The sequence below is a fragment of the Peromyscus californicus genome, unplaced genomic scaffold, assembly GCF_007827085.1.
Source record: "Peromyscus californicus insignis strain IS unplaced genomic scaffold, ASM782708v3 Scaffold_8__1_contigs__length_139910024, whole genome shotgun sequence".
Classification (NCBI taxonomy): Eukaryota; Metazoa; Chordata; class Mammalia; order Rodentia; family Cricetidae; genus Peromyscus; species Peromyscus californicus.
The window spans coordinates 117599391-117613098 of NW_026294606.1; the positions used below are offsets into that span (position 1 = coordinate 117599391).

Here is a 13708-nt window from a genome sequence, read left to right on the forward strand (position 1 = left end):
AGGTCTCCTTGCAAGCTCTTACCCTTCTGTCAGGATGATTATGGTTGTAAGAGACAGAATCCCAGCTCAAATAAGTTTTGATAAGCCTGGGAGTACAGCTCAGTGGTAGAAGTACTTACATGGTCGGATGTGCAAGGGCCTGGGTTTAGTCCTCACTACCACCACAACAACTAGTCATGTAAGTTATTAGGAAAGGCAGGATCTGCTTTGTTCTCCGAACTTCAGAAATTGCAGTAACCCCATCAGCCGTCTGTCTCTCAGGCGACGTCTCTCAGGCTTCCTCTCTCTTCTCCCCATCCCCTTTCTCCCAGTCTCTCACAGACTCAGTCTACCTCACTGTAAGCAAGCTTCTCTCTGCAGGAGACAACGTAGATGAGAAAACCTGGCCTCAGACAGCTCCCGGGTTTCACCCTCTTCGCCCCCTACTGGGTACAACTGAACAGCTTCTTTTCCATAAAAATCCCAGAGAAAGGCCAGTTTTAAGTCACAGGCCCCACCCCACCTTGGGGGGCTGTCAGTCACTTTGGCCCGGCCTGAATCAGGTGTCCACTTCTGTATTTGAGCAGCAGTGACAGGCAGTCTCACTACTGGCCTGCAGCCAGAGAAGAGGTATCTCCTGGGCTTTCATTTCTCCAGTCAAACCCGTCCCAATTCAACCCGAGCTTCTGCCCAAATCGAACTTCCCACTGCTGCCCGCTCATCACACTCAGGTCTATGGTTGTCTTCTCTGATGGATCCAGCTCTCTGAGAGCAAGGATTGGAACTCTCTGTGATCTGCCTAAGGTCTGTCTCAAAGTTCTGACTAAAAACAAAAAAAAGTCAGTCTGTTATTCTTATGACCAGTTGTTTGCTTATGAGGAGACTGCCTGATCTCCCGGAAACTTGCCCTGCTCACCAGTGAATATCTAAGTACATAAAGATGGACCTAGCACATAACAGGAAGTAGGTAAACACTGGATATGTGCATGGATAGATGGTCTGAATAGAACAGATGTGGCAAGCCCTTGGAGTTCCAGTAAATGAGCATAGCTTTCCTTCTTCTCACTTCAGAGAGAAAAAGAAATGTGAAGGTAGAAGCCTCCCCTATCCCTGAGCTCCTCCGCACACTCATTCTTATGGGCCCCATCAGAACCAGGGAAGGGGATGGATGGCCATGTCCCGTTCAAGCAGCCCATCCTTGGGAACTGGGGAGGGGGACTCTGCTCCTGCCTTATTGTCTTTCTTTTGCCTTCAATTTCTGACTCCATTGAGCCCCTGCAGCCCCAGATTTCCAAGGACCCCAAGCTTTTCCATGTTAGCCAAGAGAACACTACAAAATATAAAAATATAAAAATAAAGGCCTCCTCAGCCCCCAGACCTCCTCCGTCACGCCTTACCTTAGTCTTCTTCCTTCCAAGGCTGGTGTGTGGGCTAAGCAGGTCTCCATTCATGACCCCATCAACGTCCTCAAACCCACATACTTCACTCCTACTATAGTGTGGCCTGTCTCCCACCACTCCGTTCAAACTGTTCTTGCTCAAATCACCCACTTGCCAGGCTCAATGGACACTTGCCAGTCTTGACATTCTCTAACAAGGACACTATCGGACTCAACTACAGCCACTTCTTCATCTTCAGTGCCCCGTGCTCTTATTTTCATGATGATGCTCTACCTTGGGGTCCCTTTTCCTTTCGATCTCTTAGGCCCTTCTTTTGAAATTATTTTTTTTCCTGAGCTTTCTGTGTGTACGCACGCACACACGCACGCACGCATGGCTTTTTAACCCATCTCACTTGGCCTGTTGAGGTAATCAACTTCCATAGCACTCACTGCCCACAGGGACGTAATTTTTGTCCCTACATCTTCCCTTTTTCTTCCTCTTATCTAAAGGAATGGCAACCATTCCACCAGAGGCCCCACCAGGAATCCTGGACACGTTCTCGTCATTACTCCCCGAACTGACCTCCTCCTCAGTCAAGCTTCCAACCAATCTTCAGGCAAGTCCAATCACCTCACCGCCCAAACGTGCCCTCTTCTTGCCCTCCCTCCACCCTGCCCACCCTCTCCGAATGCTTTCAGTTAGTTCTGAAGACTTTCCCACCTGGACTGCACAAGTACCTTTCCATCTGCTCTCTCAGCCTCTGATATCTACTTCCTTTTGATGGCAACGTATCTCCAAAATAAAATCCATCATTAGCACGTTAGACCTTCCACGATCTGTGTCTGGGTCACTCTCCCTCCTTCGTTTTGTAACACTCTTCTCACACACGGCCCTAGTCAGACTGAATTACTTCACATTCCTAGCATCTTCTGAGTGGTGACATATCCAGCCTTGGGACATTCTGGTCCTCTACTGGCTTTCCTTTTCCACCTGGCTAACTACCACTTGCCTGGTTTCACCCCACATGCCATTTTCCTTTCAGGTAACTTCTTTGAACTTTCTGCCCGAGAGGGCATCTTCTGTCTTCACATAGCATAATGCACACACAGACATCGTGAACTTCTTGACCTCAAGTATAAGAGCCTCTTACAAGGAAGCTCTGCAGTCCTCAAGGATTGGAACTAAGTAAGACCTTCCTCTCTACCTCCATGATGCCCTAGCCTCATGCTTGTGGATGAGTGCATGGGTGGATCTCCTTCCTGTCTTCCCACAGTCTTCTCTAAGCCACCTTCATGAGCCAAAGCCAACACTTGCAGAAGCAGCTTCTCTTTGCTGCCACAGGGGCATGGGTCACGCTTTAAAAACGGGGATGGAAAATGATTTCAGGAGCTCTCTGGGTGGTTGCTAGGGAATACTAGTACTAGCATTCAATCAATGTGGTCATGAGGACCACTAGCACTACTGCATTCAGAAGAATATCAGCATCACTGGGCCCGGGCTAGTCTCTCAGTCACCAACCTTAGCCAAAACTGATGCCATCCCATTTATAGATGAGTTTCAGACCCCCAGATTCCAGTTTCCCATTGCCATACCAGTGGTGGCCATCTATTAAGAAGTACTGTGGAGTTACAATGGAAAAGAGAGGTTTAGAATTAGACAAATCATTGTCTGAATGAGCCCTGTCACTAACTTATTAACTTGTATGACACTGAACAAGCCATTTCATCATCTCTGATCCCTGCCTCTTATCTGTAAGACAGAAATGCTATTTCCTCATGGGTTGATGAGAACCCTCAGACAAAGATAACAGATTTAGTGGCCTATTCACTAAGAGCTTTCAATATTATTCCGACTTCTACAAACAACAAGGTACCTTCCTGTGCACTTGTCTCTGTACTCTTTCCTTCAGTCAGTGTTCTGTGAGCAGTTCCTTTGCGCCTTTGCACTGGGCTCAGTGTTGAGCACACACGGACACAAGTCACCATCTTTACTTTTCGGGAGTCTAGGTGGGGAAGGGACACCCAGACCACCAAGGAAGAAGCACGTTAACATCTAACTCACTTACGATTTGTGACGTGCATGGGGTGAAGGGAGTACTGGAGACGACCTGGGGTGACAGGTGACGTCTAAAGCACAGGGAAGGGACTCTTCTCTGTAGTATTTTCCCTCCTCTCCCCTTTCCTCTTTTGAGACAGAGTCTTAAAGTCCCGGCGGGAACTGAGCTGACCCCCAGAAGTGACCCTGGTGTTTTTGCTAAGCTTACAAGTGCATGCCATCTCTCCTGGCTTACAGGTAACAAGCTTCTACAGAAAACCTATCTTGATTTAAGACATACCTAGGACTCAGGGTAAAACCCTTGGCCATGGAGCTTTATTCTTGTATATTACCTTCCATTCTCCATTTCGCTTGCTTCTCAGACAGTTGACAAATTAAGGGGCAAATTCTATTAGTCTTGCAGGATTCTATGAAAAGCACAATATTTTTCCTCTTCTCTGTGAAGAATATTAGAACTAAAGACAGCTCAGCAGATAAAAGCTGTGGGTGGCAAATACTCCCACTAACCAACCCCCCCTGCACTTCAGGCTTCTAGGTTTCTCTTTGCATTTACTGTTATCTTAGAACTAGAAAAGACACTAGAGAAATTTCACAGTGAACTCCAGCACCAGTTAAGAGATAAACCAACTGGGGCCCAGAAGGGCTAAATGATCTGCCCAGAGTCAACCAGTGAATGAGTAAAAATTACAACACATTTCCCCATTACGATTCCCTGGCCCTTTGGAACCTGACTCCAGACATATTCCTTTAGATGCAACCCTCCATGGTGAAAGGCATGGCTGTTTACACTTTTGAGCACCCTAGAAACCACAAATCACTTCTTTTTGGTTCTCTCTCCTCCCGGTGACATCCTGTTCCATACTACCAGGACTCTTTTGGATCGACCTCTTTAGTTTGAGAACCATAACTGCATGAAAAGTTTGGTTAGCCATGGCTTTGTCAAAATGCTTCTCAGAACAATGACTTTGCAGGCTGGCAAAGCTTTGTGGTCTAGGTTCTACTATACAGTTATATGATCCTTAAAAGAATTTTCACTAGCATCCCATACCCTTTCAGGATAGAATCATAATTGATGCTTTTTATGTGTAGTTTTGCAAGATGCTTCGGGGAGGAAGAGGGGTGAGGAGAAGAAAGGGAGATGAAAGGGGAGGTAGGAAAAGGGGAAAAGAAGAGAGAGCGCATGCTACGCTCTCAATTTCATAGACCATCAAGGAACTTGGGCACACTTGGTCCAACTCTTCCAGGAAACTGCTCTCAGAAGAGCAGAGGCAGAACTGCTGGTCTGGACTCCTGGTTCAGTGCTCTTTCCCACTCTGTAACATTACCCCACTCTCTTGGGCTGAAGCAGCTGCGCCATCAAAAATGTCACATCAGTTACGACAACATGATTTGTTATATAAGTGACGCTGCAGAGTAGGCAAGGGGAAGAGGCCACGAGAAAAGTGTGAGCCACAGTGCCCCTCTTCCACGGTTCCTAAGTCAGCTATGTTCCAGACTTACAAGAGAACTACATGGGGAAGGAAACACCCACTAACCAATCAATGAAATGAAACTCAACTAACCTCCGTATACTGGTTTTTATGTCCCTGGCACTGTCGTAAGTCTATTTCCTATGTTAACTCATTTCATTCTTGCATCAACTTTAATTAGTTGCTTTTATTACCAACTCCATTTCATAGACAAGAAAGCTGAGATGCCAAGAGGTAACTAGCTAAGCTCACACATCTGACTGGTAGTCACATACATATATACTCCTTTCTGCTTTTCCAGACTTAAAAGTTGTTCTTTGCTAGAGTCAGTTTTGAGGGTAACCCTTCCCAATTTTTTTTTTCAGCCTGGAATCATCCCTGCCATTGGCTTGCCAGCTGTCTCTCAGATTAAGGTGGGCTCCTGCAGTAACAGTCTAACTCAGTGGTTCCCAACTCGTGGGACGTGAACCCTTTGGCAAATATCTATCTCCAAAAAATATTTGCATTACCATTCATAACAGTAGCAAAATTACTGTTATGAAGTAGCAACGAAAATAATTTTATGGTTGGGGGTCACCACAAACTGAATTAAAGGGCCACAACATTAGGAAGGTTGAGGACCACTGTTATAAAAACCTAGGACCACATGGCATACAGGGAATCAAATCCACTTGAGCACATGTCAGAAAAGTAGGGCCTATTCTGCTCAAATCTCCAGAGTTAATTGACCAGTATAACCCAAGCAGCTGAAAACCACGAATGATCGTGTCCTAACTTTAACAGATGTGGCCTCCTAAGACGCACAAAAGAATCTAGAGCCCCAGGTTTAAAAGAAACAAGCCAGCACCTGAGCGAGCACTCATCCAGCTTCCTGTGCACAGAAAAGACATTCTGGATTCCTACACAGCCATGTCAGTCTGCATAAAGCTTCACCTACTTAATCCAACGATGGCAGCCCTCTCCACAGCACACAGGCTCCGTTGCAGAATCCACTGAGGTTCAAGAATTGCACAATTCTTGATGAGATCAGGCGAACTGCTGGCTGCCCTTCTGGCAAGAAGGTCTGCTGGTATTTACAGCTCAGTGAACAGCAAGAAGGGAGACAGCACCGTCCATCAGCAGAGGAGAACTCACCTGCTGCTACCTGCCCTGACATTCTGTTCGCACTCACACTGTCTCCAGAGAGCAAGGTGCATCTATTTGATAAACATGGAGACACCAGTGGGGAGGGATGCAGAAACAGCCAGTGAAGAGACTGCAGAAACAACAAGCCAACGGTCTGGAAGAGTAGCCCTCAGTGGACTGCTACCGCCACGAGAGGCCTTTGGGCAAGGGTAGGAAATGCCCTTTTAGATGGCTGGACTTTCACAAAGTACTGGCTGCAAGTTGCCCCCTTCCCTTCTATCAATACCTGTCACTTACTAGATGTGACAGCACACAGGCTTGAAGCAGCCAATCAATGGTCTTGACACCACCCAGTTATAAAGTCAAGGTCCGCTGGGAGGAGGAAACCACCATCTTTTTGGCAGCAGATGACCTTTCAAAACCAGCACCTTCCCTGAAGGAGTGGTATACTAAAACCACTTGTAAGGGTTGGAATATTTGTATAAGCAGTGATATCTTCAATAGGCAAATCCTTAAACTTGTTTAAAAATTGCACCGAACAGGTACCCTAGAAACGAATGTATATCTGAAATGCTCCATTTTACTCTGTCTATATAGAGGTGAAGTCTACTAGCTAGCAAGCCACATCTTTCTGCAAACTTCAAACTCTACTTACTAAAAAACAAAACAAAAATCTGATGCTCCTGAGAGTGTGAGCTAAGCACCCTAGCAAACTCAGCACCTTCAATCAAGGCAAACTGTAATGTTCAGAACAACTCCAGGGGTCAGTTTACACTATCAGGTCCAAGCATCTGTCACTTAATGTTCAAACAGGGAAGTCAGTTAAAATGTTATGCTATTGATTCTATGCTTCATAAACTATAATTCTAAGACAGTTTTTGTAAGGGTTCAGAAATCCAATAAAATTTATATTCTCTTTAAAATTTTTATTAGTCTGTGTAAAGGCATCACTGATTATCAGAAAAATGATGAGGTTATATCACAGGTAAGCTTACTCCTAAAACAAGCAAAGTTATTAAAATGCCATGTAGCAAAAAGGAGGCATTGATTATTCACAGGAATTGTGAAACTATATTTGCACCATCTCAATCATCACTGTTGATTTCTCAGAACTGAAATGTTATGTACTGCATGACAGAGACCTTCCCAACACTAATTCACAGGCACTCACACTGAAAAGAAAAAAATGGGAGGCGAGGGGAGTGCTGGCAAGATAATTAATTCTGTGGATAAAGCACTTATGTAGGATGGCACCTTGAGTTTGATCTCTGAACCCTCCACAAAGTTGCCTTCTACACATGCGCGCGCGCGCGCGCACACACACACACACACACACACACACACACACACACACACAATAAAATTACAAAAGATTTTAAAGACTCGAGAATTAGGCTTCTGAAAATGATGTAAGTATTCCCTTATGACTTATTTATATTGAGCAGAAAAATTCCAAAGGTCAGTCTCTGTAATGTTCCTAGGCTGATGAGGGTAATAACACTGTTCTAAGCTGCATCTGCTGCCAGTCCTTAATGGCTGCATCTCAGCTACTACGGGCACATCTTCCTATCCCTCCTCTCAGTCAGCACACCACAACCTGATGGGAACACGAGCGGAGGGCAGCGGCTCCCAGCTCTTCTGAAAATGCTGATGACAAAGGATCTGATAACATCCGAATATCAATATTCTTCCTCCCAACCAAAGGGCTCCACTGCCAAGCCCCAATTCCTACCAGAAACCACTGGCTTCTCATAGGGTGTCACCTACAGTGGACTCTGTAACCATCTAGTTTCATCTGCCTGGGGGAAATAACACAGCATCTGAACTAACTTACACACATGGCCTGACACGCTCATCTCCAATCATACTGCACAGGGAAACAGGAAATTGCTTTCTGCAAATGCTACCAAGGCTCTCTGGCCTGGCCCCACCCAGAAAGTACAATCTTCCTAGCTACAAATGACTCTCACTCAAGTGATGATCTCAAAACCCATCTCTGGAAGTGAGGGCTCCATAGAATCTGTCACTGGGATACAGTGACACCAATCTCACATTTTGTGGTTAATAAAACAAGTCCTGCATCCAGCTTGGCACAAGGCCCTGATCTGATTTATTTCAAGCCAAGCTCATAGGAAAAACTGCCATTCATGAATGCTTCGGGAGGAGAGGTCAGCTGGGACATTTGTGGCAAAACTGGCATGGGCAGATTTTCTGGTGGACTTTCTGGGCAAACTAGTCTATTTCCTAAAGAGATATGGTGCATCTTGCTCTTTTTTTTTAAATGAAACAAAAATTAATCACAAAAATCTCAGTTTTGATAGGCAGTTTTCACAGAAAAGGTGCTTGTGGGGGTGAGAAAAGGGAGAAATGCAGGAAAAGAGAAAAATGCTCTGATTTCTGATTTAATTGAATCAAACATCAGACACTTCATACACACACCCCATCCCAGTGCAACCCAATATAAGACAAGCAGGACTTTCCTCAGAAAAGTCTCCTACAGCCTTCCTTAAGATTTTGTGCCCTAGGCCTAATCAGGAATTTCCATTCTAAAGTGGCACACAGATCTCCTCAGAGAGCTCAGCTTTCTTTGAATAAAAAAGGCAAGTTACCCTTTTGGGGACTCAGTACATATTTTTAAACTTCTTATTAAATCAACCTAATTTATGGGGCATGTTCAGGAAAAGCAGGTAGCAAGCTGCTTTGGTGGATGCAAAGTTACTTTGCCATCCTCTCCCACCCACCCCCACCTCATTTGCCCTCCCCTCGCCGAGGGTTTCCGAATGTCTTCGGGGCCCCTCCGGAAGCCGAAGCCACTCGGCCCTCTCCGTCTGGACCCCGACTGGGCTACGAACACTGTCGAGATCCTCCGAGCCCCGCGCCCAGACCAGGCCGAGCGGAGCCGAGCGGAGCCGAGCTCAGCCCCATCGACATTTCCAGCCTCGGCTGGGCGCTGTCCACCACTTGCAACGCCTGAAACCTCACCCCAGTTCTGGAGGCCGAGGCTTCTACCGCACTCTCAGCCTGCCACAGAGGATTACAGACTTGTGAAGTTTTGAAACCTGCCCCTAAGGAGAAAGAGATGGCGCGGTTTGCATTTCACGACCCGCGAGTGCTCCAGGCAGATGCAACATGCACCTTGTTGCAAATAGCAATTCCCCAGGCCCCGCCTCCCCATCCATTTGGACCGCACAAGCCCTAGAGAAACCCCAGGCCAAATTACTGGTGGCTCAGAAGGGTGAGGCTAGCCGAAGGGGCCTGTGAGAAGAAAGCCCCCGGGAGCTCTCGAACGCAAATAAGAACATGCCAAGCAGATGGGGGGGGGGGACTGTCTCCTAGTCGCTACTCCCTACCATCATGGCGCCGCCTGGAACTCGCTTGTCATGCCTGTTACACATGCAAGAATTTTTGCTTCTTGGTTTTGAAACCGCAAGCACAATTTGTCTCCCACCCACCTTCCCTCGAAAGGGGTTTTTATTTTCCATTGTTTTCCTACGGGATGCAATTACTTCGGCTATTCTGTCAAGTTGAAAAATAATCATTTTTGTTTACTGCACAACAACCTCTAATTAGGAGCTGTGTGTGCACGAAGGTGTCACAGCAAAGCGACATGGAATCCTCGCTAAACGGTCCTAACGAACTCCTCCGTCCTGAACTGACAGGCCAACGGAAGCAGGCCAGGAGGCCCGGAAGGCACGCACCCGTTGCCTGCCGGCCACCCCTCCCCAGGCAAAGCTGCCTGTAGGCTTACTAGGAGCCGTGGAGTGAATGGGGCAAGAAGCAAGCCAGTGAGGGGGAAGGAGGGGTGAGGCTCCTTACTGGGGAAATGTGGAAAGGAAGGAATATCCCATTTTGTTTTAATTTTCAACCATCACTCAAATCCACCCCCAGTTAATTAGGAGGGGAAACTGATATCTAAGGCAGAAGGGGGCGGTGGCAAGTGGGGCCTGAAATCCGCATTGGAGGTAGACTACAGGGAACCGGCCTAAGCAGTGTAAATAAATGTAATGATAAAGGCTACACAGTGACAGGAAACTGCTAGTGTCAGGAGAGCCAAGGCTGGAGGGCCCGGGGGGAGAGGGGCTGGAGGGCAGATGAGGCTTGCTTTCAGTCAGCCCCACAGACAGCGTCCCCTTTCCACCTCTGCCTCGGATAAAGCTGTGTCTGTCACATCCGCTTGGAAATCCACCCTTTCCCCCTAGTGCACGCCCCCTCCCCTAACCCTTGCTCTCGTTTAGGGGGAGGGGGTCGAAGCCACAGCCTCCAAGAATTCAGCACCAAACTCATGAACAGCAAACACTGGATTCGCCACCCCAATCTGCCAGGGCTGGGTCCCCTCCACGTTTCAGTCAAGTTCAAAATCACTGCCCCAGGAGAAGCAGGGGGAAGTGGGATTCCAGGGGTGGGGTGGAGGGAGGAGGAGAAATAGAATGAGGCAGAGACAGAAATGGAGGCAGCGAAACACACGAAATACTCCACGAGCAAGAGTTATGATCATAATCACGCCAATAGTGTGATGTTCTGATCAATATGGCGGACAGTGTCATTCATACAACTACAGGCGCTCCCCTTCCCTCCCCCAAAACACCCACCCCAGGAGTTGGGGTGGGGGACCCAGAACCAACGTAGGGAGTGGGGGAGGGGAGGCAAAACCAGGTCTCTGTGTGTGCACGAATTAAAAACCAGGCCTGGACAGCAATGTGGGTGAGCACGATAATAAAAACGGTATAAAAATTATTCTTAATAAAAGTACAAATCCCAATGCCATAGGGACTTACTTCATCTGCTTCACAATGGTGCTTTTTCCTGATTCTCCAGCCCCTGTTGGGACAGAGGGGGGGGGGAAACTGGTGAGTGTCAGCTCAGGGGAATGGGAAGGGGGCTTCAAAGCATGCGAGGGGTGGGCGCTCCAGGGCACATGGTGGTGCCAACTCCGGGATCAGGTCTCCCGTGGCGCAAGTCCGGTGGGGGAGCTGAGGCCAGGGTCGAGGGGCGGGGGTGGCTACCGAGGTCCTTACCCAGCAGGAGTAATTTCACGTCTTTGGCGGCGCTGATGCCATCTTCTTTGAGGTTTTTCTCAATCGCCTTGCTCCGCTCGAGGGCGGCTCTCTCCTCTGCGCTCAGAGTACATCCCATGGTGGCCCCTTCCCTGCCACAGCCCGCACGACTCGGCTGGCACGACTCCCCGGGTCGGCGCGCCCCCCACCCCCCCAAAGAGCAGAGCCTGGGCTCAAAGGGGAAAAAATCACGATATCCTCTCCTTGGCTGGGAACAAAATTGTCGAAAGACCAGAACCCCCCAAAAAAGACAGCCTCTATCAAGATTCCAGCGGCGAAGACTAGCGGCGGCTGGCCGGGGTCTGGGGGTGTCGAGGTGAGGGTGGCCGGGGTCTGGGGCTCCGGAGCCGAGGGAGGAGGCGCCCGCGGGCCCGGGAGGCGCGGGCTGCAGGCACTGAGGCTAGTGCACGACCCAAAATAAATAAAATAGGAGTCGAGGCTGGATCCGCAGCCGGAGCCGGCGGAGGGTGGGGTGGGGGGCAGGGTGGGTCCTTCTGCCGCGGCTGCCAGAGGCGGAGGAGGAGGAGGCGGAGGCGGAGAAGGTGGAGGCGGCGGCGGCGGCGGCGCGGGGTGTGGAGGGAGTGAGTTAGGGGGTGCCGCTAGTGCATGTGCATCGCCGCTCCTCGGCCGTCGGTGCGTCCGCAGCGCCTTCTCCGACCCCCGCGCGCGGGGCAGGGCCGGGAAGGGGGTCGGGCCGGGGGAGGGGGCAGATCTCTAGCGGGAGGCGGCGTCGCCGGGGCCCAGAGCTCGCATCGCCCGGCGGAGCGGAGAGGAGACGGGGAGAGCGCGAGGGAGCCGCGGCCAGCGGGGAGCGCGAGAAGAGGCGGGCAGGGAGGGCAGGGCACGCGCGCGCGCGCCGGGGCGGGCGGGCGGGCGGGCGGGGAGGGGGCGAGGCGAGCGCCGCGCGCGAGCGCTCCGGGTCCTGCGCAGCGCTCCGCCAGCCGCCCGCTGACGTCAGCAGGGCCGCGCGCCGGGGCCCGGGGGACGGCGCGGGCGGGGGCGGAGCGCATGCCCGCGGGCCGCGTCAGCTAAGCGGGCGCGCGCGGGCGCGCGGGCGCGCGGGCGAGGCGCGGCCGGCTCTCGGGTCCCCTCCCCCGCGGCTCCGGGGGTGCGTGCGGGGCTGGGGAGGGCGGGGCCTGGGGCCCGGCGCGCGCCTGCGCCCCACCCCGCCCCACCCGGGCCAGGCTCGCGCGCGCCGGGCCCGCCTCCTGTCAACCGGAGCGCGCTGGTCAGGTGGCCCCCAGCCCGCAGCCCGAGCTGGGCTCCTGCTTCCAGGTCTCTCTCCCTGGCTCTGGCATCCTGTCTCAGGCAGCTCGCCTTTCCGATTGTGCTGGAGACATAGCCCCTAGCCGAGCTGTAGTGCCTCGGCAGATGTGAGGAGGTAGTGGGTCCGAATAAGCCCGCGCACGCCATCATACAGCGCTGGGGCCCAGGGACGGACTCGGGTCTTCTGCTTCCCGGGTTCGCACTTCCTGAGCATCTAGTGTATAGAGGCTGGCCTCGTGCAGAGGGAAGCAGCAGGCTGAGAAGAGGCACGGCCTGTTTCGCAGGAGTTTTTGCCTCCCTGGGCCAACGTGAACCTTACCGCGAGATTCCCACCACCGCTGAGGGTGCTAGAAGTGGTTACCATCCTAGGATGGCTTGATGCCAAAGGCCCAGGGACAGTCGTTCATAAAAGCCTCTAGCAAATGCTTGTTTCCTTAAATCTTTCTCTCTGTGATGGCTGGTCTCGCTTGGTTGGTTCTTGGATTCTTATATTCCCAGAAAGAACATAAACCGGTAGTGAATTCTTCATAGATTTTTGATGAGAGGAAGAGGTTTCTCCCTCCTTTCATCTTAAAGTAACAAACTACAAGAAGAAATACACCCGTGACCATGGCTTCTCAAATAAAGACCCAGAAACCAGGGTCAGTTATTCAGCAAACAGCTAACCCCAACACTGGGGAAACCAGTAGGCAGTTGCCAAAGACTGGTCATGTTCTGGGTGGTCTCGGAGAGTCTGAAGACATTAATTCTTACTGCACAAAATAGTGTTACAATCAGTTCCACCAGGCAGCCCCAGGGGCCTTCCTAGAGAGAGGAGCCAGCAGGCAAGGCTGCCCAAGGAAGAGACAGGCAAGTGGCCAGTGGAAAACATGTTTTTTCCCCCCCCTAATAGTTGGGCATTTCTGTGGCTCTGAAAGTAAACTTGTTTGCTTCATTTCAACAATGGGGAGAAAAATCCTGTTTTGAAAATGTCACCCAGCATAAAAATACATTTGCAATGGGGAGTGGGGTGGGATGGGGTGGGATGGGGGAGGCAATTAAAGCCCACCCAGAAAAAAATATTTTTCTCCTGCATTTTTTAAGTTTGGTGTTTTCCAGTGTGGGTTTGCCTCATTCTACAGATGGCTATCAAAATTTAAATGCAATACAATTGGGATATTTCAATTTGATCATATTCTATCCTAGGAAACTGACAAAAGAATTCTATAGAGTTGTTTTATACAGCAAATAAATCATTCCCCCTCCATCTTTTTTCCTGTTTAGGTTGGGTGGGGTTAGTATTAGAGGATGAATCTGATTTGGCTTAAAATCAAGTATCACTAAACTCATCCTTCCAGATCCAAAATAGAGATCTCAGGCGCCCAATATTCTACAGACC

At 50.0% G+C, this 13708-nt stretch overlaps 1 protein-coding gene across 3 annotated transcripts in view; it reads right to left on the minus strand.

The window, feature by feature from the left end:
* Positions 1-11908, minus strand: part of Gnao1 (G protein subunit alpha o1) — a 160265-nt gene extending 148357 nt beyond the window's left edge. The window contains exons 1-2 of one of the 3 annotated variants that reach the window (XM_052727411.1): positions 11026-11903; positions 10786-10828 (exon numbers count right to left, since the gene is read on the minus strand). In XM_052727411.1, the coding sequence (XP_052583371.1) occupies positions 10786-10828; positions 11026-11143 (161 nt within the window). In that variant the 5' untranslated portion in view covers positions 11144-11903. Of the gene's footprint in view, positions 1-10785; positions 10829-11025 lie in introns of all 3 variants that reach the window. The other 2 variants (XM_052727410.1, XM_052727408.1) reach the window with 2 other exon arrangements.
* Positions 11909-13708: the final 1800 nt, after the last annotated feature.